Genomic DNA, 26,357 nt, shown 5'->3' with positions numbered 1-26,357 from the left:
ACACACCTACCTACACACACACACACACACCAGAATGTACACAGTGGAACAGCAGAACTGGCATCAACTAATTTCGCTCTTCTTTTGATAAAGAACAATGAGCGCACCTGTGCAGAGCAGAGTTAGCTACAAAACTGCCTCAGGTGACACAGATGAAGCATCTCACCAAACAGTGTATTGAATCAAACACCTGGTGGTATGCACACACAGTTTTGTTTATTCCTGTTTAAAATGCACAGCCACCATTTTGAAAAGGTGCTACAATCTTAAGAGAGGAGAGAATTTTAATGCAAAATCAAGGCATCTCACTTATAGTTACTGTAGTTTTGGACAGATTAACTCATGTACTGTATGTTGTTTTAAAGATGATGAAAAGACAGAAGATTAAATCAATTGCCTCATTCTCATACTTGAATATCTGACAAAATCGAAAGTGTGCGCATAAGGAGGATGCGCACATATCGTAAGACTTTTGGCTTATACATCTGTGCTACTGTTAAGTATTTCTTCATGCTTTGATTTTTTTTCTTCACATAAAAAGCCAGGCCAGCACTTTAAATATAAAAAGTATCTGCCTGCCAATAAAAAATACGCCACTTTGGCAAGCAGAAACACAGAGAACAGTCGGCTAATGTGACAGCTTTCAGTGGGACTGGTTTGGCAGACTTTGCTCAAGTGGCACTAACCCAAGTGCGCTGCTCACACACTCTATCTCTTCCTCACACAGAACACAAGAGTAATGTGATTGAACAGACTGCTGTAACAGAGAGCTGGGGAGGTGTGGGGGTAAAGGTTGTAGAGGGAGCGATGGGGACAAAAAGTTAGCAGCAGGATTTATTAAAAGGTCAGTATAATACAAAAGGTGGCATAATCCTGGCCCGAGCAGCTGGCAGAGTTCAGAAATCTACATGAATACAACTCACACGTACTATATTAGCTGCAGTATTAAGAGTTTGGGCTCACAGATGGTGCAATACAATATGACACATTTAAAATTTCAAATAAAACTTGGCAATATGATTGTGGGTTATTTATCCAGATGCACTGGGAAATCCCCATCAAAGAGTTTTCCAACTTCACCATCTGCGAGTCTCTGCGTCTTAAACCATATGTCTCTAAGAGGTGGTTACTCAGTCCCTGGATGTGACTTCAGGGAGTTGCACCTTCGACAGCTGAAGTTGCAACAGATTTTCACCCCTATTGCAGTAAAATTTCTCTCAGATTAATGGAAACTTGTATAAAATATCAGCTTGCATAAGGTAGAGAGGCCCTTACACAACCCATTTTTATAGCGCTAACTGAAATCCAAGGCAGTAACTACTTCGAGCCCTCCATCTTGCCTAGTAGCTATTTTCTTTGAAATTCTTTTCTAAGAGTTTTTCTCTAAGAAAGAAAGACAGCAATTCCACTGGGTCCAATCCTCCCACAAAGAATAGAGCAGATATTGAAGTATAGGCAGTGCCAGCCAAAGCACTGAAGCTTCCAACTCCTCCGGCTCAGCGAAGGAACACTGCCTCAGCAAATCACATCACAGAATGACTTTTCAGTTGCACTAACTGCCACTTTCTACTGCTGAACCTCTGGAGCACTCCTATTCTCAGAAATAGCAGTCCAATCAAACTGTGATCGTTGTCACATAATTTGATAAAAAATTCAATCAAGTTTTCTTTTTGCACCAGAAATGTGGTATTTCTCTCCATAGCTCCAGACAAAGGTTTGCACTGCGGGTCTGTCATTTTATCGTGTCTTGAACCAGAGCAATGGGCCAAGCCGCGCACTCTAAAAACCACTGGCTGACACCTTCCATGCTCCATGCGCTGTTAGAGAAAGGCCAGTAAACGGGAGATGGTTGGGGGGCAGTAAAACCCAGCCCGGGTCCCTCCTGCCACTAAAACTGATTTATACTGACGGAAACCCTAATCTGCATGTCGTTAAGCAGGAAAATCATTCCCCCTGACGAGCAGGCGTCTCTACCTGCCGTCAGGAGACGTGACCCTGCTCCTCACAAACCTGGCAAGGCTTTATGGGAGAGTAATCGCCCAGAACAGCCCGGCTTTCAGCTCATTGTAGGCGTAACAGCCTCGCTGCTACCACATCTCAGCTTTACATGACCTGTAACGCCTACGCACAAAGCCAGGTAATACCTATGTGTTCACTTCATCTCTCTGGCTCAAGTAAGACATGGCTCCGCAATACCCACCACAACATCAGGATTTACATTTATCTGCTAAAAAAAATGTGTTGTATTATTTCAGAGAACAGAATAACACACTGGAAAGCCCGTGCAGACAATCTGCCTGGGAGGAGCAGGCTTTTTTTGGCCTTTTTTCTGGGGCAACGGTGAAAAAATGTTTACTGGCCTTTGGTTTAACATTATGACAACAGACCTATTTCCATATTATTAAAGGAATGACAAATCTATCAAGCGAGGCTCGACAGGAATCTCACTCCTACCCTCCCCTATTTGTAGAGCCTCAAAATGGTGGCCACAATAAATCTCAGCGGTTTCCCCCTATCCTCCCTCTCTTCCTTTCGCTAACCCTGGAGCTGAGGCTGTGTCTGTGTTGTAAAACGATGGGATGCGAGGCAGACTTGCAGAGAGATAAGAAGAAATAGTGCTGTCTTAAGAGTAATACAGTGGAGGAGAGATGCAGTAGATTAGGGCCCAGTTGCTGCTTTATATTCCTCTAAATACATCAGCAGTAGCATGTGTCAGCGTTACCAAAACCACTGTTCCATCATCCCATGGAAAACTACTCTTTAGGGCTGCCGCTGACAGGGTAGGCCAACAAGCAGTACTGTCAACCCTCTTATTCTCATGCTTTCTCTCAACTGGCTCAGCTCCTCTACCTTCAGATACAGTATATGTCTACTTGCTCCCTGTTTCTTGCCACCCATAAATTTCCCAATATGGATTTTATTTTTTAGTATTCACAGACTTTACTGGAAGACCTGATAGATACACAGAGCCACAGGATTACACTACACCAGCATTTTGTATCACAACATATCCCTACAGAGCATGATAGCCACATTTCTAAGAAATATCTCCCAGTTTTCGTCTCTAGTTTACAGATGGATATTGTGACCTGGTCAGTATGAGAGCAGCAGTCCAGAACCCGCTCCACCGCTGCAATGTCATGCCCTTCATATGCCCCCCCTGACAGACGGCTGTAAAAGTTTTCAGTGAGTTGTAAAAATGGAAATGGTGCCTCTAGTCTGCAATGGAATATGCCGCACGTGAAATTTATTTCAAATCTCCTCGGGAAGATATGGGTGGCGCTGGCTCCGGTGCTGTGTGTGAGTTAAATCACAGTCACTCTCGCTTTGCCTCTCCCCCCCTCTTAATTTCCCTCTCACTATCCTGTTTAAAATTCATGGACTTTCTTATCTCTTTTTTTGGAAATGATAATTATAATTCCCCCAGAGTCTGCCAAAAGTGCTTAAAAAACTTGATTGAGGGACACTCAGTAAGCATGTTCACATAAAAATGTACGCATAGCAGACTGATGAAGAACATGTCACGAACACCAATCCATTTGCTGTGAGACAAGATGTAGCAACAATGGGAATGAAATGTTTTCCCATTCAGAGTAATAAGAACATACAGTAGTAAGTTCGATTAATCAGTATCTAAAATAATATTGTACAAATACATAAAAATGAGTTGTATAAAAAATAGAATTTGTCATGAGAATACACTGAAGTAAATTACAAACAACAACGATGTTCGTCAACGGAGAAGCACCCAAATCCAGAATCAACCCTACCTGTTAAAGAGCTGTCCAGGTTGTCCATGCTAGACCCTGGTGTGTGCTCAATGCCACGGGGATGCCTGGCTCCATAGCCTTCATCCTCCTCTTCTTCCTCCTCCTCCTCATCGTCATCAGGCAGGTCAGTCTCCAGGTCAGAAACCATTGTGCTCGACACGTAGCCCACTGGAGGAGCTGGAGCCTGGGGCGGAAGTGAGCCAACCTGCATGTGCCTGGGAAGAAAAAGAGACAGTATATTACTCTACTGCATCACACACCGTATATATATCACGGTATGTGGAGGAATGATGAATACAGAGAAAATAAAGGGAATATTCAGTAGCTTCTCTGCCACAGGATGGAAAAAAATAAGGATGTATTTATAAGTGCAGAGCTAATTTTAGAGATCTCTTCCATATGTGAAGAGCTGAATAAATTTGGACAATTCCACTAATTCTACGTTGCTGCTTGCATGCTAACACAATGACCCGCTAATTGCTGCTGCGGATGGTACAAAGGCACGCTCTCCAGGCCTGTCGACACATGGCTGTCACCTCAGTGGCAACCCGCTCTGCTGACAGCCGCGTTTGTTTGAGGAGTGCAATGTCTTTGACGCGGTTTGCAGTGGGAATTGGTTGTAATTACTGGCCCTCTGGTGTTGTCAGAGATGCTCTCTAACCAACATAGTCATTACTGGGTAACATGACATCTCCTTCCTGACAAGGCTTCCCCGTCACCCTCCCCCCCACACACACACTTCACTATTATGAATGAATGCCAGTCTCTCATTCTCCCTGCGTTGCCGACGGAATGAGGCATGGCCTTCATCTGACTTGCATGAGCACAACAACAATGGAATGTGCTGTACGGGTGTGGGGAGGAGTAAACAACCGTGGGTAAGAAATTGTGTCTCTTAGAGTGAGCAAAATACAGTAGTTGCCTAAGTGGTAGCATGGGCCCATTAAAATGAAATGATTAATGGGTTTTTCTCCACTGCACACACTGTTGACATGAAGAATACTGCAGGACCAAAATAAATCCTGGCGGCAATGCACGCAGAGCAGAATGTACAGTAAGCATTTTAAAATGACTAATTATTTTATGAAATATCACAATATAGCTTTGAAGATAGCTAGATAGATTTTATACTGCAGTGCTTACCATGTCTGTTTTGCCATGTCCAGTTGGTATGCTCTGGTCAGTTCATCCAAATGGGCCTGGAGCATGGGCTGCATCTCGTCCCGGGGAGAAGGGGTAAGGGTGGCTGTGGACTGCTGTCCAAAGGACACAGCAGCCGGGGAAGAGGCAACCCCTCGGATGGGTGGGGTGGGAACCCTCTCCTCCTCCTCCTCCAGCTCATCCTCCATGCCCTGGTGAAGATAGGTCTGCACGGGCATGGGCGGGCCCCAACCATCACTCTCGTACCTGATGTCAGAACAGAAGAAATGCTTACTGCACAAATGTTCAAAAACATAAAATGTAATTGTTTATTTTTATCAATTCACAAAATGCAAAATGATCTAACGGAGGAAAATACTTGGTTTGACCACCCTTTGCCTTCAAAACAGCACCAGTTCTTGTAAGTACACTTGCAAAAAGTCAGGGATTTTGTAGGATCATAGTCAGGTGTCTGATTAACCAATTATACCAAACAGGTGCTAATGATCATCAGTGTCATATGTAGGTAGAAAAACAGTCATTAACTGAAACAGAAACAGCTGTGGGTGGGGGTGGTCAGACCAAATATTGATTTAATTGAGATTTTTCTTTTGTCTGTTCACTTTGCATTTTGTAAATCAATGAAAGTAACAATTAAGCTTCCTATTTTTGAAAGCATACTTACTTTACAGCATTTCTTCACATCTGCCTAAAATATTTGCACAGTTCTGTGTACATATATTTATATACGCATATCATTAATGATTAATCTGGTTTTATTAAAAATTTGTCTACAAAATCTCAGAAAATATTGGTACATGACCAAAAAAGGCGGCAAAGTCACACAATTGAGTAGCTGAAATCAGAGGGTGTTTAACATTTTTACTTAAAAAATAAAAAAAAATGACAAATTATCAGTCTATTATCAAAACATGTGCAGATTAATTTTCTGTTAAAGTTGGTAACTGAAAATAACTTTGTGTCATATTTGCTGTCTATAGGAAAAATCATGTCCCTGCACTTATTCCAATCAGAGCTGAGGAGTCTTAAACACAGCTGTCAGTCATGTCAATGATTCTCATGAACTGCAGTAAAATTGTGAAACTAGGCAGCACTGACCAAATATGAATCAAGATTCTGTTACTGCATTGTCTAGTTCTCGTCTCAAATGTTTTCAGAAACATATTTTAGTGTACTGTTTAGCTGTAAAATGAGAGGGTTTGTGACCAGGCTGCCATGTTGGATACAGTCAACCAAAGTACAAAGCCCTGCCCACTGCCTGCACCAACTTTCTAATTTTACAACTAAACAGTGCACTAAAATATGTTTCTAAACATGTAAGGTGAGAAATAGGCAACGCAGTAACAGAATCTTGATTCATATTTGATCAGCGCTGCCTAGTTTGACAGTTTGACAGCTGTTCACAAGCAATTATTGAGAGCTGTGTTAGAGACTACTCAGCTAGGAGTAGGCAGAGGAGTTTGTATTTTTGCAGACTATGTGTCTCATTTAGTGCTGTGTGAATACAGTGACAGTTTCAGAAAAAAATCAAAAAGGTTAGTTTTCACCAAAGCTACCAACTATGGCCTTAATCAAGTAATTGACTGATTAATTATTTTAGCTCTGGTCTGATCATCTATATCTAAAATATATAAGTCACCACAACCAAAATTGTTTCACAGCCATTACACAGCTCATTTATTTAAACACTTTGCTTAATGAGAGAAGAAACTGGAAATACTCATGGACAGAAACAGATCTATAATAGGTCAGTGATATTGTTAATGTCTCCCAATTTAAAACAGTTACTGAAAGAAAGAAAATATCAGACATCATACAGGTATTAATATTTTAAGAGAAATGCCTATGTACTAACACAGAGCTTTGTGACCTTGTCCAACTTTCAAAAGAATTTGTTCAACGACATCCATGAGTGGAATTATAGAGGTAGTCAGGCTTCACTTCCTCATAGCTGTGCTTATACATGCTGAAATAATACTGGCCATAAAGAAAATGTTCATTAAAGAAATTTGTCAGTGCACACTCCATAGGACATAACTGTTTTAATCTGCTGCCATTAAGAGCAGCCTCAGATTTACAGTGCACGAGACTCTTCATTTGCCAGATAGCCCATTAAAGCAGATGACTCTCCCATATTGGAAATGGGAGTAAGAGGACATAGCAACTACTGGACCAAAGACAGAGACACAGCATCACTTAAATAAGCCTCTGTTACTTTGTGTCTACAGCAAAATATGTCTGAGCTCCTGTTGGATTCATTATAGGAAATGATATGTTAAAATGAGCCAGCTGATTTAAAATGTAATGCAACTGGTGTGTAGGTAAACGTAAAAAGTGATTAGTATTGCATCAAACATCTATAAGAACTCTGGCAGCTTTTTACACTTGCTTCAGACTCTGAGGTGGAGGATAACACTCTGCTGATATGAATCCCCCTCTCTGTCCGTCTGTCTCTCGCTTTTCTCTTAATGAAACAATGCAATTATGATTTTCTTCCCCCACTATGGAATTCAGCAAATAGATTAATCTGAAACCATCTGTGTGTCTACATTCTGGTAGCAGCAGCAGGAGACTGCTCCAATGTTGTTTTTCTTTTCTCCTCCATTTATTTTCCCGTCATGAAGTCGTCCCATAGATTGAAGACAGGATCAGCAGATAGTTTGATCTGCAGCCATCTGTATATGAATTTTGTGTAAAAAGCCTGCGTAAGTGCGTGTGTGTGTTATCTGGCTGCCTGTGGAGGCTACACACACACTTTGATCCTTCACTTTTCTCCAGATGTACAGTTGTACAGTAATTAGCTGCAGAGAAAACAGAGCTGAACCTTGTTATTGCGCATGGCAATGTGTGGTGTTGCTTACCTTGGCAAGCACTGTCTTTTTTGTTCCAGCAAGCAACACACAAGATTCTCTGCTACCGAGGTAGTCAGAGGATGAAACATACAATGGTAGCAATAAGCAAGCTCAAGTGCATACACAACAAAGGTGGCAATCTCTAATAGGCATATTCTGTAGACCTCGGGGGTGTGCCACAAAAATACTATCTGTGTCTGTTTATTTCACAAATAAGAATATAAATATTCAGATTTCTATATCTACACTACACTGCCATTGTGTTTTCTGTGTTAAATTGTTGTGTACTGCCATTTTTATCCCCCATAAGAGCATGTATAAGATTAGCTGCTCACAAAATATATACATTACATTTGTAACATAATATTTCAACCATTTACATATCTGTATGTGGGACCAAGACAGTTTTGTTTTTGCTCCTGTTTTTCCACAGCTTTCAGTTAAAGATCTAACACTTTTTATGCACACAAAAGACTTATTTCTCTCGTTAAAATCCATCTTATTGAGCACTCCTCCTTTTCCAGGATAATCCATCCACCTGGCAGTTGTAGCATATCAAGATGCTGATTAAACAGCATCATTACTACACAGGTGTGCCCTGGGATGGTCACAATAGGAGGCCAATCTAAAATGTGCAGTTTTATGGTGGGAAAAAAAGACATTTATTGGGATTTCACATGACTGCGCTACAGAAATGCATTTTTCTTGTCACAGATATACCCCAAAGAATCAGTCAGTATCTGGTGTGACCACCATTTGCCTTGCACAGTGAGACACATCTCGTTCACATAGAGCTGATCTTTGTAATCTTGGAAAAGAAGAAGTGCTCACTAACATGGAGTTTAAACAAATTTGAGACCAGATTTTAAGAGAAACAAGTCTTTCGTGTGTATAAAAAAGTCTCAGGTTCGTAACTTAAACCTGTAAAAAATGTTTGCAAAAAAAAAAAAAAAAAGTGCTGCATTGAAATATTTGTTAATTGTTTATATGTGTATCAAAACTAGGGATGCATGATAATATTGGCACGTTAGTATCAGCCAATATTGGATTTAAAATGAAATATTGGAATCGGCCAACATGCTTTTTCTTATTTTGCACAATAAACTAATATTACTTTAATTGAAAAGCATTTTATTTCATGTCTCCATCTGCTGGTGGGTCATCACCATAAGAGTATGCATGCATAATAAGATGTTAATGCCACTACAGAAGAGACTTGATGATCGCTAAAATTAGGTGGAGAAAAAAAGTGTATATATCAATATTGTTATCAGTTATCGGCCATTTAAGTTGTTAGAAATCCTAAATATAGCTAAATAAAACCTGACTATGTAACTGTTAATGGCCTAAGTGGAAACAGGGTCAACTAACTGAAATAAAACAGAAGATAAAATAGGAATAAAAGTCCGGAATAAATTGGGCTGCATTGCAAAGCTCTCTTGGCCATACTGCATTTGCTGTTGAAATGGTGCTGAACTTCAGCTTGTCAGTTTCCTTTATATTTTCAAGTCGCGCATTGGGCCAGGCTTCAATACCTGATCATAAGGTAAAAATAAAACTGCGCAGCATCAGTTAAAGGGATAGTGCCCCCAAAAATGAAAATTCAGCCATTATCTACTCACAAATATGCCGCAAGCGCGCACACGTGAATGCAGTGTACAGAGAGGCAGTTAGAGCTACAGGCTACAGTCAGGCTAAAGACAAAGTTCAAATGACATTTTTCCAAACAACTTTTTAAGTCGGGGCTTCAGGACACTTGGATAACTACGGACGAGCAGTATGGAGATATTTTGTGGTTTCAATTATGTGGTTTTGGACGTTTGAATCTGGGGCGCCATAAGCCTCCATTAGGTGGAGTTATGCTGCTACCCCCTCTCCCCTTGGATCTGTTGTGAGGACTCTAAAACTTCACATGAGCCTCCATCGGCATGAGGGTGAGTAGATAAAGGCTGAATTTTCATTTTTGGGTGCACTATCCCTTTAATTATTATGCTGCACTGAACACTGCTCATACCCAAATAATGTATTTGTTTAAAGCCCTTTTAGACATACCCTCCTCCTTCATGATGCTCATTGGGATAATGGTCCATCTCAGTGCCTGGGAGAGGGTGAACAGGGGGAGGGGGCAGGGGAACATTGGCCCAGTTGGATCCATTGGCTTTAGTGGGTTTGGAGCCAGCCTTGGTCTTCTTCTTCTTCCCTCCCTTTCCACCTACAAAGAGAAAAGAATGCATTTAAGAGACACAATCATTGAAAATTAGGTTGTAAAAGAAAATCAATTAAAAACTAATATACAAGTGGGGTAGCATTGCAAGTTACAGTAGCTGCCTTTGCCATGTGACTAATGTGTAACCAGAAAAAAACTCAATTAAGTCCAAACATGCTACTTAGATTACAGATCCATTTGGACCCAGTTTCAACATACCCATAGAAAACTGTACACAATTTCAAACACAAGATTTCAATGGGCTCCTGGCTGTCAGCACTTACATAGAAAAGCTCAAGGTTGCCGTATGAAAAGCTTGCTTCCATTGATTAATTGGTTGAAAGGCCTCAAATCTCCATAGAAACAGGAGAGAACGGCAGTAAACGAGGTTGAGGTAGACCTTTGTGCTCCACCCATCCCTCAGTGTCCCCTTTCACACCAGGCTTTGGGCTCCACAATGAAATATCTCACTTCACAGCATCATCATAATGAATGGCTTGTGTAGTGTCAGTGTGTCCCTAATGGAATTCACTGAGAGTCTATTGCTACTTTCATTTCTTTTATTACACCGGAGAGCCGCTAACCCCATCCATTTCTACTCATATCCCTCCAACGCCAGATTCTCCTCTGTCTCATCCATCTTTATAAATCTGCCAGCCAGGTCAATACTGGGTTTTATACGATTTGGTCACAGTGGAAGAAACCTATATTTCTTTAAAACACATTTGACTTCAAGCCCAAATCTGTTTTTAAGCTGAGGTCTATACAGTATACATGTATTCCTGAAGACTAAGGCGTGGCCGATGGAAAATTGACTTATATTACAGTTGGATCGTAATACAAGTTAAAATCTAAATCCAGTTTGCTCTGAAACTTATAAACAAAGAAACATAAGGGAAATTATTTATTTACATTAACTTCAAATACATTTCAGAGGTGTTTTTTTTATCAACTGGCAATTTATTAATAAAAGACACTGAGAAAAAAAGCAGTTTTTGGATGGTTTCTTTAACATCGGTTTGTAGCTCATTTTAATTCAATTTTAATTCTTGTGAAAATATATTATTACAACTTCTACTTGGCAGGAGCACTCTTCTTTTTTAATTAACTGTAGACAATTCAGTCACTTCATTTCAAACAACTAAAGACCTGTGGTACTGGTGTCTTAATTACCTGAACGGGTAGAACATGTTTCCTTTATTTTAGGGCGGCAACCACAATTATTTTCATTATTGATAATTATTTTTATCAATAAATCCACAATTGCTTGGTCTTAAAAAGCATCACAATGTCCTAAACCTCAGGGTGACATCATTAAATTGCCTGCTTTGCTCAACTAACAGCCCAAGACCCAAAGATATTTAGTTAAGCATCTTTGCTATCAAGATAATTTATTACTTTTCTGTTGACAAATATACAGATTTTTTTAAAATTTTTTTACCATCGATTCAGAATACAATATATCCTTTTGTGATGACAGATAATAAAAAAGTACACACAGGTTTTTGGTTTTATCACATCCTGTCAGAAGCACCCCCAAGAGGTGGTCATGGAGGGCTACAGCCACCATGGTACAATTGCTGGCCCCTCTTCTGCCCCCCTTGTGAAAATAATCAAAAATAACTGGAGGCAACATGACTGTCTTTAAGAGGCTGTGGCACACTCATTTTTAAGATACTTGGGGCTAGAAGGGGGGGGGGGGGCTACACAATCCTCCAAGCTAGCTAAATTGTAGCGAGGAAAAAACGGACACAGCCACTTTCAGAGGGGTACTTAAATTCAGTAATGGCTTTTGGTTTCAGTGTGTGTCACCCCAACATTTTTTAATGGCCCCACCTGACCACCCTAAGGCCCCGATCATACAGAAAGCATTTTAGCAGCTGGAGGCCTTTTTGTAATTGTTTTAAACAAGAATGAAGCTTTTTCCTTGCAGTTTTTTTGTTGTGACACGCCTCACATTTCTGCGATCTAGGTGCCTGGTGTTTTTGCCAGAGCGCTCTGAACTCCTCAAGTTGAGAAAAACTTCAGCTCAGAGCGGAAAAGCGCCCCATGTCATCTTTTTTTCATGATAATGGTACAGGTTGCTGGATACCCAGAGCTATACAGCCTGACGATAGACAGCAGGTTGTCAAACTGTCCCCGAGCCATCCTGAAATATGCCTGGAAATGGACATCATCGAGGTGAAGCCCCCGGACCAACTGGTGGTTCTCCCTGTGATCCACCCTTTTCATTAAGGTCTCTTGTACCCACACAGATCTCTGTTACTCTGTGCTCAACAAACTATTTGCTGTCAGCCACTCACCATCAGCCAAAGCTGGAGCAAGTACCCTCTGTCTGTCCATTTTAGTAACTAGCTACTAATTACTGCGGAGGTCAAAAAAAACAACAAAAAAAAACAACAATGAAAAACGTAGATTGATTACACAGGAAAGTTAGTGTAAGGATGTCATGGGGTGGTTGCCTGGCAACAAAAATAGCATAGCATATAATAATAATAGCATTTTTTTCTCTCTTTTTTTCAACTAGTGGCATTCAATTAAAAAAAAAAAGGCAATGCCGTGCACCTTGCATTTTGCAACCTGTAAAACGGGCCCTAAGGGAAAATTTCCAGGGGCGCCACTGCATCTCATCTTGAATAGCAATATCCATCAAGTTTATCACACAATGGATAGCATCTCCATGGTGTGCAATCCTGTACTGTGCCATTGATTTTTCAGCGTTTATTAATACATAAATGTTCTCTCATGCTTATTAGATTGTGCATATGGAAGGGAAGAAGGAGGCATACTGTAGAGTATTTGCATGTATTAATCCATTTGTGGCAGTGCCTCTCTACCAGTAAACACTTAACATCTCAATCCAGGAAATAACCCAAACTGACGTCACCAGCCACACAGACTAGTGAAAGCCATCTTTGGAAACTCTGTTGAACACATTTATATCTGTCAATTGTTGGTTAGCTGTCGCTGCCAAAGGCCTGTAATCACTTTTCCCAGCACCACAAAAAAAGGCTGCCAATGCTGCATCTTGTGCAATGTAACATCATGCACTCTAATGTAATCTAATAAACTGGCTTGACTCAGGCATGGTAAAAAGTAGATCACTGTCATCAAAAGAAACCTACAGAGGCAATGAGGTACAGGTCTATTGATTTTTTATGGCAGCCAGATGGCAGAGACAGAGGAAACTGCACAATATGTTTTAAATCGTCAAAATTCCGGTTCTATTACTCTTATAAACTATTTTACCAGGAAGAAAAACAAAGGCCCTTTAAAGATGAGCTTTGTAACAATGCTGGGGCAGGGGAGGAGCTATCAGGCATGAAGAGATAGACGGGGTGTCGGAATAAGATTAATAAAGAATGGAAGTAATAAAAGAAACAACTGTAAGCCCAAGGCAGGCGGCACCACAGTGTAAGTATAGTCTGAAAGTAATTGGGTTTCCTAATCGTACCTCTGGGCGACGCTTGACTTTTACCAATAAATGGTGAGCTGACGTGATTGTTCAATCATCCTTAGTCCCTCCACACAAGACCAGCCATCAATATTGTAAATGAGCCTCTTCTAGGGAAGGATGGTCTGGCAGAGGAATTACAACAGCTCACCCCAAATATGAAAAATACAGAGAGAGAGGCTGTGGCTAGGAGCTACACAGGAATTACACAGCGAACCCATCTCCTCTGACAAAATTGGGCCTCTCTTCAAAGGGGAACTCATACTATATATAGATTCAGCGTTGGGTATTTATACCCAAGGTTTGGGCGCTCCCAGCCTATAACTGCAGGGCTGCGCAGCCTTGAGCTTGCTCTGTTTTCATTGGGTGCGTCAGTGCTGAGGGGGAAAGCCACAGAGCAGCGACTCTAGAAAGACTACGCAGCCAGATATAACTTATGAGTGGGAGAATCATTTCAAAAAGGACATCAAAATAACTGAAAGTCATGTATCATCATTTTTCTTGGCTATGTTTGGAAAACAACATATTACATAATGAGGTGAGATGCAACATATATGGAACACAAAAGGTCACACACAACAACGGACTGCACATAATCATCGACTTTGTAGCGTCACAGACAGCGTGAGTGTGAGGGGAATGTGGAGTCTTCAGGGTCTCAAGCTGCTACAGAAAACACAGAAAACACCAGCTACCTCTTCTCCCCTACACCAAGAAAGGTTTTAATGAGCAGCTTCATGTCCCCAGTGGAGATCCATGCTGCCATGAAAGCTGCTCTATTTCTGTTCCTTTTCATCCTGTTCTCCTCCTTCAGACCTGACATTCATTATTCTTTCCATCTCCTCAGAGGGAGAGTGAGGCACTGTAACTTCAACTTTCCCCCCCTTCAAATGCTGAGTTTACTTTGGTTGTATCAAACCTTAGCTTGTGCTGATTCAAATTTCCATTACTGTTTAAAATGTAGTACATAGTGCACCACATATACTATATAAAACACATTTAGACTCAAAAACCCATTTTAGTGCTTATCTCCTGTTCATTATAGCAACGGGTCTAATAAATAACACATCTTGTGCTAATTAAATCATAATTATATTATACGTTAGATATGTTTTACTTTATCTGTTGTTTTAACAAGGGGTTATGAGTTATGTTTGGACAGAGTCATGCTAGCTGTTTTCCCCTACTTTCAGTCCTAATGCTAAGCTAAGCTAAGCTAAGCTAAGCTAACAAGACAGTGGCTGGAGAAGGCCTACTGAAGCGAGAGTGGTATCCATTGACTGTATAATAAAGATGGACAATTTGACAGGTCTGCAAAAGAGAAGCCAAAACATCTTGATCGCTCCCCCTTGTGGCTGGCTGCAGTATAGGTCATAAACCCCACCCCCTCCATGTTAGCAGATGGGAACTAAAAATCAAGTACGCAAGAAATAATTTGTCCCAAAGATGTTTTTTTTTTTCCCTCTCTCTCTCTCTCTATCATTTCAGGTAGTTCCTTTAATGCTGATGTGTGTTCAAGTGTTTGTTTTTCTGATAAGATGGTTTCAACTAGTTATTTGATACAATAAAAAGGGGCTTTGACTACATGACTGACAGCTGTTTGTACCAGTCGGTTTGCTCATGACTGGTTGAATGGGTGTATGGGTGGGAACATGAGAAGGCAGAGATTGCTTCTGCGCAGACTCTGGCCCCAAATGACATCACCAACGCAAGATGCCAGTGGCAGGATATTTTGGTATTTATGGTGGTATCGATCTTCTTATGTGACTCTCAGCACAAAAAGTTGAGCAATTCTTTTAAAGCATATTATCTAACATACTGTGCAGCGATAATTATTAATTATGTTTCTCTACATGTTATAAAATAGCAATACAGCATGTGCAATGTCCACTCCACCCTCAGTAACCTGCCTGTCTTCAGGAAGAATCTGCCTGTAAGGCATGGCCGCCTCACATCCTTCTCTCTGCCCACTGTGTGCCGGAGCATTGAATTACAGACCAGTTAAGGCAGTGGCTTGTAACTAGATAAAAGAGGAGAGTGTAGGGGAGGCAGGCAGAGGGCTGCCTTGGTGTCCTATAAATGACATTGTAATTCTCTGAACATGGGTTTTAGTGTAGTCAGCCACCATTAGGAGAAGAGGGAAAAAGGGAGGTATTTTTGCCACTTTACCCAGCCAAGCATCTCTAATGGTGTGTGTGTGTGTGTCTATAGTCCACTCTGTCTGAAAGACTCCCTCTGCCCCTATTCCCGTCTGCTCACTCACACAGTGAAAGACAAAGCCTTTACAAGGACCGGCAGTGATGGCAGAAACCCAGCATTAGCACTTGCAGCGATATCCTGTCAGGAGATCACAGAACTATTCTTCCTCTCTGATTTAAATGTCCTGCTTCTTTCTGTTCCAAGGAGCTGTTGACTCCTATCCAATATCACAACATGGCTGTGTACAGTAGTAGCTATTGTACACAGAAACCCATATGACTGAAAAAATACTCAAAGAGCATTAATCCATCCAGCATTAAAGCATTTCACATATAATGAACTGTAGGCAGCCGGAGCTGTGTGAGCAAAGCATCTCTGGTGAGGGAGAGGGACTGTGCTAATAAAATTTTTCTCAGATGCCAGGTTAGTACATGCAAATAACAGATCAATAAAGCAATTAGGATATCAGTCAATCATCGAGTCAAGCTGCAGAGCCCCAGAGAGTGTCCCAGTTTGTTTTTTATAAAATTCTCTGCTGCGTAAACCAACCTGAGAGACTGCCGCTTCGCTCTGAGCTGTTGTGAGAGCTGGTGGTGCTGAAATCTTGTGATTGGTTGTGTGGTATTCTATTAGACAATCCTTCGGCCAATCGGTAGTCAGGAATGAAAAGGAGGGCTACAGTGGAGGTTAAAGGGTAAAAATCACAGTGGCATCAGGTGATTGGCAGTTAGCACAAGCACATGCAAACATGCAGTTAGAGCATTGAGCAAGCAGGACAAATTCAGGATTCATACATTCAACAGGGTGCATTTATTCAACCTTTCATTCACTCAGCGATTTGTATGCAACAGATGCTGCGTTAGCTGGACAAATTTAATTTGTTTTTGATCTGAAAAACACAGCACTAATCTTTGAATCAATTTTCAATTGGGTAAATGAGTCAATAGTGGAGATTTTAATTCAATATTTGTCCCCCTTCAGAGAGATTTTAATCATTCATAATCACATATGATCATACTTCTTAAAATAATGACAGGGTGTATTAGTAAAACAGTTTTTAAAGATTCATTGCATTAAAGGGACTATGTAAAAACTATAATTAATCTGTTTCAGACTGTTGGAAAATGAGATCATAAATATGTATTAGAATACAGCAGAGGAATACTCATTACACCTAAAGTATGAAACTCCAGTCGGCTTTAAAAAATCCTGCATCAAATCCACGGTAATTAATTTGGATTATTTTCTTAAACATTAGTCAAGCTAATATGGATTGGCGATTACTCTGAAACTGAAGGAGGGGTGGTACTATCATGAAAAACCCGGCAAGAAAATGGATGGATGACTTAACTGCACTGCTCTCTCATGAGATGTTTATTCAACCTTGGAGTGTAACCAAGATGATGTCTGCTGGGGGAAAATGACTCGTTTTAAGACAGCCTCCCTCAGACCACAGTGGCTTTAGGAAGGTGTCAGAGACTTATGGTGGAAAAGTTTTAACTCCACATGGCCTGGTTACAAATGTAAATGTGTGATCTGGACTAATTCACTTTGGTTTTGATGTCCGAGGATAAGAATAATCAGCTGTTGTACATACTCTATATACACTTGCTAAACCTCACACATGAGAACAACAACATTCCCGCTTCTCAGCGTAGCTTACTGTTGTTGCAGGAGTTCTTGTCAGGCAGCGAGTACCCCAGGTTGGCCATCTCCTGTTTGACCTGGAGTGAAGCCTTCCACTGGGCCTCGGGCAGGTCCACTGCCAGCTCGTGGATGCTGCTGGAGTGGAGAATCTGGGTGGTGGCATAGGGAGTGGCCTGGGACGTTTGGCCAGGGCTGTTGTAATTGGCTTTGGTGGTGAAGTCTATGCTGCTGTAGATGGCTCCATCAGAGAGCATGGTGCCTGTTTTATCTCCTTGCCCAGTGGGGAGATCTGAAAAAAAAGAAAGGGAGGGAGTTTATAGGATAATTGTTCTCTAAAAAAATGTCTGGAATGTTTAAATAAACATTTGTCTGCTGTTTAATGGCTGACTATCTGTATACATCAGGTCTTGAGTGACCAGGGATTCAAGTACATGTGGTTCTGCAGTGTTATGGAATTACAGTCTGTGTCTTTGTGCTTTCCGGTCAGCTCACATCTTAAGAAACAGCACTTAATAGGCTGATCTCATTCAAAAAACTCAGCCCCAGTTATTCATGCATCCCAACCCTCAGCCTCCCAGTTGAGGTGTCCCGTTTCCCCCACATGTGTGGATATCTCACTCCCCTCCCTTCTCTGTTCACATACATGAGGGATACTGCTGCTGCTCTGCATGTGTGTGTGTGATGACAGAGGAAGGGAGGAAGAGAGGGAGAGAGTCAGGGAAAGAGCAAGCAGACTCTCTCCGTGGTGCATGGTTTGCATGCCCAGTGAAGGGGAGATGATGTAGAGCCATGGCCAAGTGTCCGCATCTGCGCCAGTCAAGCTGCGCCTGTCCTTCACGACTGGCTGCTCAAGACCATCCTTTCAAACACCCGCCCACCCCCTGCTCCTCTGCCCGTCTCTCCCCACACATTCTCTTGCTCTGAGGTATGGGCTGTGACACCAGGCTGGACTATTTGCCATTACTCAGCCTGGTGACAGTGGAGGCCCTGCTGTTAATGCTCTAGCTGTCCTCTGAAGTGATATATAAATATAAACCCAAACACACGTGCAATATGCATATGTGTATACATCTTGCATGCATATATGTACATGATGAACAACAGGAGCTCCGGTAGAGCAGAGAGGAAGATAAGTCATCATCTTTCATCTCTTACGGTCTCTTTCTCACAGCACCTGGGACAGCACCAAGGCACTCACCTCCTCGGCCAAAGTTACTCAGGTCATTGGGTCCCCCAGAGCTGCTGTTGACAGGTAGGCTGGTGGCTGGCCAAGAGTCCGCTAACCAGGGGTAACCTGGGTCACTGGCATTCAGCAGGCCTGGCCGGCTAGGAGGAAACACAGGATGAAACACTCGATTAAACATATGCTGTGAGATTACACTAACACCACAGCTTCTTGTAGAAAAAACACCCTCAATTGTTTAATATGCATGGTTTATTTCGACATTATGTTACTGGATTCCAAAAATAATCAATAAAAAAACATGACAGCAATCATCCGTGAGACAATGTGAAGCCAAAAACATTAAACATATGTTTAAATGTTAGTCTGTGCACAAGAATGTGTGGTGGTGCGCGATAAGCTTGCCATAAGCCTCTCAAGCTAATGAAACACTTCTGAGATAGGGGGAAATACTGTACAGATACATTTCGTCGCCCACAAAGTTGGAATTCCTTCAGGCAAACGCAGCCCTTTATCTCTCTGTTTCTCCTGCTGTGTCTTTGTCACATTCCCTGAGTTATTAAAGCAGAAGCACACTATGGAGACACTAATGCATGCATTTGCTCTCTACACACATGTGCCGCAGTGCACACTGACAGCCACATGTATATGTTTCCTTATTCATTAATATCTTGCATATTCTGCTGTGTTTTCACATCAACCCCTTGCGGTGAAGTCCAGACAGTCTAAATCTTATTTGATGAGATGTCAAAGCTTGGCCCTAGCCCCACCATGATGCCCCCGACCCACTTGTGGGATGCCTGCATATGGGATGCCTGCATATGGGAGAGGGCAGCTCCATTTAACAGGTGTTGTGTCCCTCCTCAGGGGGTGAGAACCATAAAAAGCAGCCATTAAGACTTTAACCTGTCATGGGTGACTGCTGGGAGGCCATTAGGGCCACTTTACTGTACAATCACGTCTGAGGCTCGTTACCATGGATAACACAGATGGAGTTAAATGAGAATGAGAGATAGAGTTAAATGTCTTTGTTTATGTGTCACTTTACTGATGCATCAAACCCTGTCTTTTTCTATTGACTTTGCATTAAAATGGATTAGAATGCAATGAAAATTTAAGAATGTAAAATTAATAGTTTTTTTCTAATAGAAAGAGGAAACGTAGTAAACACACTTTAAGCAAACAAAAGACCCTCAAGAAAACTATCAGAATTATTTTGCTCTGTTTATTTATTTTCTCCTGAGAAATCACACCCTGCAATGGTCAAACATGTACCACATGTGATGAAACGGATGGCATTGCCTTCTCAGAAACACAGCACACCCCGCTGTTTGTGCCCGGCAGTGCTGTATGTAGCAGACTACAGATACACATGTGCGCTCTGAGAAGCTGCAGAGCACAGTAGTTAGCAGCCTGGCTGCCTGATGGGGCTTTTTGTCTCAGCTCCAGCGGGGTGACGTGTTGGCTCTGAGGGACTGGGAGAGAGTCAAGCCCTGAGGACAAGGGCAGGTAATGGGCGTGCTGCAGTCAGTCTCTTCCTCAGCCACAGGTTCTAATGAGAAGAGCTGCTCCACGGGGGGGGGGGGGGGGGGGGTCGGGTCCAAATGAACTGCAGCACTGGCAAGCTAAGAGCCCTCACTGTGGTTCCTGAATGCCAAAACAGGCCCTCAGGGGAGACAAGTCATTCAAATTGATGGCTGTGCATCAGACACATGCACTTTTATAGGGTAATACATCTCTCCCTGTCCTTCTACCTCTGTTTCTGGCTGCCATGTTCCCCCACTGCCATCATTCTCTTTTGCCATACCATCTTTCCCTATCCCTATTTTCCTTTTATACACCTCCATATCCTCTTTCTATCCCCTGCCTCCTGAGCGCTTAGCATCTGTCAAACTAAAAATTCCAAGCAGCTGGAAAGAAGAGGACGCTGTTCTCTTTTGTTGACTCAAGCAAGACTGCACCACAAATGCGCGTCGTCTAAAGTAAAAGACCATGCCTTTGTGTCGTTACTTGTCTCACTTGTCCTGTGTGCGCCATCGAGTCCTCCCCCAGCCCACTAGAGAAAGACCATTTGAAAGAGAAGGAGCTGACAGTGGAAATGGCTGCATTGTCCTTGTATTTATCACACAGCAGTATTCCTGCTAAGGATAATTAGAATAAGACTGATTTCTACTGGCAATATTTGTTATATATATGTGTGTGTTCGACTGTGTGTGTGAGTATGAGATGGTGGGGTGATGGGAGGCTGGTGGGAGGAGAGCGGACACCAGGTCATACATCTAATGAAAAGTCAACACCTAACTTTTAATCCCTGCCCACCCTACGATGGATGGCAACCTTGGCAGATAAAATTTGATTTGGAGCATTTCCTCTTCCTGTTAGACATTTGAGTTACGTGTGATGGGTAGGAAACCATAAATACTGCCTAAGATGCCTGACACTGAGCTTCCCATAAATAAGCCAAGTGAGAGATATTAATTCCAAAGCAACTTCATAAATCAGATGTTTATGGTCCCACAGACGAGTGAATGGAATTTGGATTAAAAGTCTAGACATTAGCTAACACTTAGAGCAATGGGAAACACAGATTACTTTCTAGATTAACTCTCAGGGAACATGATTTCATTTAGCATTCAGATCCTGGGATGTAAAGGATCTCCATAGCAACAGTGTTGGTGAAACCTGTTCACTGCAATGCTCAGCCCATTCTCCCTGCCTATAGGAGTGAATCTGCTTTGCTAAAATATTGATTAGTGCAGAGATAGGAAGTTATTACTACCTCCTAATTACCATCTCCCTATTGGCAGGGGGATAAGGAATGAGCCCTTATCGGCTTTTATCAATTTCAATTGAGCAGCCAAAGTCAAATCGTCCAGGTCTACCAATCTGCAGCCTATTCATCTTCCATGAATCATTTATTTTGTGATCGATTAAATGTAATTGTTCAGTCAGGGCAATTTGGCAGGAGCCAATGAGAAACTGGAAACAGACGCGGCTTCATTTGCTATTGTCTAATTAATGCAATAAACATCTCATGTAACAAATGAACACATTTTCCTCTGATACTCTGCAACACAGTCTCACTCTCAGGGCAGATGGGCAAGTTGCAACATCTGGGATTTGATGGCACTAGAGTGACTAACGGATCAGAGGCTCGTGTTAGAGTTCCAGACTGCATCCCATTCCAGTGTTGTGAAAATTGTGGCAGTCGCTGCTACTGACTAAAGATATGACAAATACAGAGCACCACAAATACAGACATTTCAAATCCCATTCACTGGAGTGAGAATCAGAACCACTTTTGTGGAAAATTGACGGAAAAACACTACAGCAGAAAGTAGATGAGAAAAGGCATGGCAAGTGGCGTGGCTAATTCATTGAGAGCATGCTGGCAGCTCACAGAACAATATAGGCAAAATTGTCCATTGTGGCATCCTGTGATACGCACACAGTAAGGAGAAAAAAATAGCATAAATCTAAAAATGGTGCAACCCGACTGCAGAACAGACACATTCCCAAAAGCCCAGGGACACAGGGTCAGATTTAGTTGGCAATCTCTCACTGAGTGTTTGAGATCTAGAGACTTTACCTAGTCAGGTGTGATAAGCAGTAGATAGACAGAAGCCCGGGATTCTCAAGGGAGTCTCTTGAATACCCACAAAGGCTCAGTAACTGGTGTCATTGAGATGTGCCCTATTCTCTGTAGCCCCTCTCTCTTTCACTAACACACACTGAAATGGAGCAGGCTGTATGGGGGTGCAAGTGGGGTACCTCCACACACCTCTCCCCTGGGTAATTATTTTTACATTATTACATGTGCTCAGATCCCAGCCGCCCACGCAAGGTGACAGGCAAATTTATCACTCCAGAGGGCTTCTGGGTTGCCTGTAGCCGGCAGCGGAAGATAAATGACAAAATAAAAGCACTCTCTGCTTAAATTGTTTCTGTTAATTCTGTTGAGGAGATTTATGAGTTCATCTATCGATGCATGAACGGAGATGTGGTAGAAATGTATATTTGCACGCCGGTTTGCATGGCAGGCACACAAACAGGTATTGGTTATCTATCAATCTATCAGTCATTTATCAGTGTTACAATCAAAAGCTGCTTGTGTAGATGTACGGGGATCTATTGTGCTTGTCCTTATTTTCTGTCATACATTTATATTTTTTTTATGTTACAATGTCAGATAATCACATTAAACATGGCCATAATTTCAAATAATAAGGTAAACATATAAAAATAATCCCTGTGAACAAAAACCTCAGGTTTAAGGCTTCTGAACACTCTGTTTCCATTTCCTTTTTTTCTTTTTTTTTTACTTGAGCGACAAGGTGATATCAGATTGGGACAGATGTATATGGTTATCTGCTCTAGGCACGCTACTGCAGGTGTTTACATTATGTAGCCTACACTGCTAAATGAAGCTACATGCTAATGTTAGGGAAACATATAAACTTGGTTGCAGATGACGTCAATTTCTCAGCAATCGTATCATTTTCCTGCTGGAACATGTCCAGTTGTGTTTAGAAGCTTTTATTGGTGATTTTTAATGGAAAAATAAGTGCCGCTATCCAGTCATTCCCTGGCCTCAAGTAGCCTGAACTGCTACATGTAGCTACATGCTAATGACAGGAAACCATGTAAACTTGTTTGTCGATGATGTTAATTTCTCACTAAATTCAGATCATATTCCTGCCGGAACATGTCTGGTTGTGTTAAGAAGCTTTATGTGTTTTTTAATGGAAAACAAAAGTGCTGCTATACTGTCATTCTGTAACTGTAAGTAGCCTAAACTGCTACATGTAGCTACATGCTATCATCCAGGAAACATGTAATTGGCTACAGATTTTGTCGATTTCTCCCAAATTTCAGATCATTTTCCTGCTAGGACTTATCCAGTTGTGTTTAGAAGCTTTTACTGAGATTTTTTTAAAAGAGAAAGTAATGCTTTACAAAGTTATACCCTCGCTGCAAGTACACTGCTGCAAATAGCTACCTGCTAATGTCACAAAACATGTAATCTTGGTTGTTCATCTCTGGTGGCATTTAAAGGATTTTATTTGTGATTTTTCACAGAAGAAAGGGCCGCTAATCTCCTGAACAGTCATTCCTCTGCCTGCAATGATGGAGCTGAAATGTAGAGATGCCGGAGACCTGAAAATGCTGACCAATCACAGCAGACTGGGCTTTTTCAAGAGGGGGCTTAAAGAGACAGGCGCTAATACTGTATGAAGCCTTTTCTGACAGAGGGTGACTACAGGTTTTCCAGCACAGACATTAACCATTAATGCATGTAAATGTTCTAGTAGAAACCAAAAATACAAATATGAATAAGCACTGAGCATAATAAAGCCTTTTTAATGCATGACCGTGGAGGAAAAGTTGTGTTAAGATATGTGACGCTTAGGACAGAAATAATGATATCATGATGGGAGGATAATATTTTTTTTTCTTTTTTCATTTCCTTGTCATATTGCATTCAAACACTGAATGCCATTGTTTTTTGTTATTGATGGGACACTCACCTTCCATTGCTCATCAGACCACCATCGACTCTCTGGAATGTCACTAAAGTCAGAAAAAAAAAAGAAACGAAGAAGAAAAAGATGGAGAAGAAAAAAGACAAAGCCATATATTTAGTTTTTGTAATATAATACATAGCAATCAACCAGGATTTATTTCCATGATCAAGATAAGATACATTGTCTTTTCAGTATTGTCCAGTTTGTCCTTGTGCTTGAACAGCTATGTATTCATCTGTTCTTTTAATACACAGCCGGATGGTTGATGGATTCACTAAGGGATCCCTCTGCGTCCAATGCCTTTCATGAAATTAAAAAAAAAGTGCAATGATGAGAATTGCATATTGCTTTGCTTTGCTTTGCATAAGTGGAGACGTCATGTGCTCCTCAAGGACAAGATGCCTGATGAGAGGCAAAACTCATTTCATCTTTCTTATTTTGCTGCTGAGTTATTATCAGATTTGTGATTAAATCTCAGCCAAAAAATGATTAGAAAAGGCAGAGGGCTCATTAATCATGTTGAGTTTTCCATCTACAAGCGTGGAGGCTGAGTTACTGATCCTTCAGCTAGCCGGGCTCCCCAGAAGCCATGCATGTGGCCTGTTCTATTACAGTGATCTATAGATAACAAGGGCCGCTCTTTGTCAGCGGCTAGTAAAACTCCATGGCTCAAAGTGAGAGATGGCTGTGAAGGATCCATTTCATCTCTGTTCAACGACCATGATGACAAAGCAGTATACAGAGTTCTAAGCATGTAAGAACATCAATGGGTTGCAGGAAACACAGGAAAGCAGCAAGAGTTTTGGAAATCACCTCATACCAGTGAGGGGGGGAAAAAAGAGAGGAGGGGGGAAAAAAGAGAGCTGGTTTACTCAAGAGGGAGAAGGAGAGCTGTTAGTAATTTGGCTCATTTGTTCCACAGATGGAGATTAAAGAGAGAAGGAGGCTGAACATTCCTCCTCTCTTTTCTGTTTCATTCAGGTTGATTCCACAACAAGCCCAGGCATCGGCGAGAGAGGGGGCTTTTCTGTGGATGACGTAGTAAACCAGATGACAGGGAGAGGAAACTACCACAATAGATTACAGAGGACATTTTAATGCCTCATCAACATTACCTAAGCTTACTTGATCCAATTTTCTCTCGTGAACAATATTTTGGGATTTTAAACAAGAGAAACACAATCCAAAACTTGTCTAGTATGAATGTCCTAACAGTTTATTTACTGCATTAAGGTTTAAGCGACTGAATGGCAGCAAGCGGAATTAAAATATGTACCGCTAACAAAGGTTTTACCCAGATAAAACCAACATTGCAGGTCTGCCTGAATAAAATATAGCTTTGACAGCTCGAGACAGAGTTGGCATCCCTTATTCAGTCATAGCTAAAGCCATTTCTCTTTGTTCCACCACCAACAAACTTGCATTAGAGAATTCTCTGAGGTTTGAGAGAGGACTGACAGGAGAAGGAGGTGGAGGCGAGGGGAGGCTGTGCAGCGGGGAGGCCTCTGAAGTCCCTATCTGTGCTCAGGCACATTTCTGGGCTGCTGTGGAACACTTTTATGTTAGCCAGAGTGACACGGTGGCATAGCTGTGCTTCTCGCCTCCGTCTTCCAGATAAGCACTTTCTCCAATATGAATACAGATTAATCCCCTTTAATAAGCATTAAGGGGGGGGTGGACATAATCAGCGTATAAAAATTCCATCAAATCTCCTTCCTGCTGGACGCGTGCCTCAACAGTGTAGTGATTTACCTCTCCTGCACTGACAGCTTTAGGAAGCTGAGACAGGACACTCTCGATACATCAACTAATTGTCAATACAGAGGAGAGCAGCGTTGTAAGACTCTTCAGATGTGCTTTGGCTCGTGTTCTAAATATCACCTCACTCTAACTCCATTATCTTCACTATATTTGACCTTGTTTTGTGCTTGCCACTCAAAACTCTTTTAGTGAAATAACCTGCTTCATTTCTTGGCATCTCTGAGGTGTGCCTCCACTTTAAACCCAGACAAGTTTCACTGACATATTCATGTGATCTATAATCTGGCTAGCTGCTGCGTAAAGGCCTGAGTAAATTGGGTTTAGGGCTGTAGGCTCCATAGGAAACCACCTGGCTACATATGTACTTTACCCCACCGAAAAAAGTAATTGTTATCTTTGTCAGTAAATCCAGCAAACAGAGTAAAGGGCAATGTGCTGACCCCTGACTCACTGTACCACAGCTATAAAGTACACTGGTACTGTACAGCACAGAGGCCTCTAGGCATCATTTGCATATTAATCTGCTCAGTGTCTTTGATTGGCCACTCTTCAGTCAGCTCAATCTACACACAGTCAGATTAATGATCTGTACAGTGTTG

General features: G+C 41.7%; 1 protein-coding gene across 20 annotated transcripts in view; it reads right to left on the bottom strand.

Moving 5' to 3' along the window:
* The window catches only part of robo2 (roundabout, axon guidance receptor, homolog 2 (Drosophila)), a 303,484-nt gene that overhangs the window by 9,507 nt on the left and 267,620 nt on the right, over positions 1-26,357 (bottom strand). For 11 of the 20 annotated variants that reach the window (XM_078166973.1, XM_078166972.1, XM_078166975.1 and 8 more), the window contains 7 exons: positions 24,001-24,043; positions 18,488-18,615; positions 17,306-17,578; positions 16,192-16,317; positions 9,836-9,995; positions 4,914-5,177; positions 3,771-3,985 (listed from right to left, as the gene is read on the bottom strand). In XM_078166973.1, the coding sequence (XP_078023099.1) occupies positions 3,771-3,985; positions 4,914-5,177; positions 9,836-9,995; positions 16,192-16,317; positions 17,306-17,578; positions 18,488-18,615; positions 24,001-24,043 (1,209 nt within the window). The remainder of the gene's footprint in view (positions 1-3,770; positions 3,986-4,913; positions 5,178-9,835; positions 9,996-16,191; positions 16,318-17,305; positions 17,579-18,487; positions 18,616-24,000; positions 24,044-26,357) is intronic. The other 9 variants (XM_078166977.1, XM_033630692.2, XM_078166978.1 and 6 more) reach the window with 1 other exon arrangement.

This window comes from Epinephelus lanceolatus, chromosome 4 (genome assembly GCF_041903045.1).
Source record: "Epinephelus lanceolatus isolate andai-2023 chromosome 4, ASM4190304v1, whole genome shotgun sequence".
Classification (NCBI taxonomy): Eukaryota; Metazoa; Chordata; class Actinopteri; order Perciformes; family Serranidae; genus Epinephelus; species Epinephelus lanceolatus.
The sequence above is the reverse complement of the archived record's forward strand: the minus strand, read 5'-3'. Positions and strand labels throughout refer to the sequence as shown.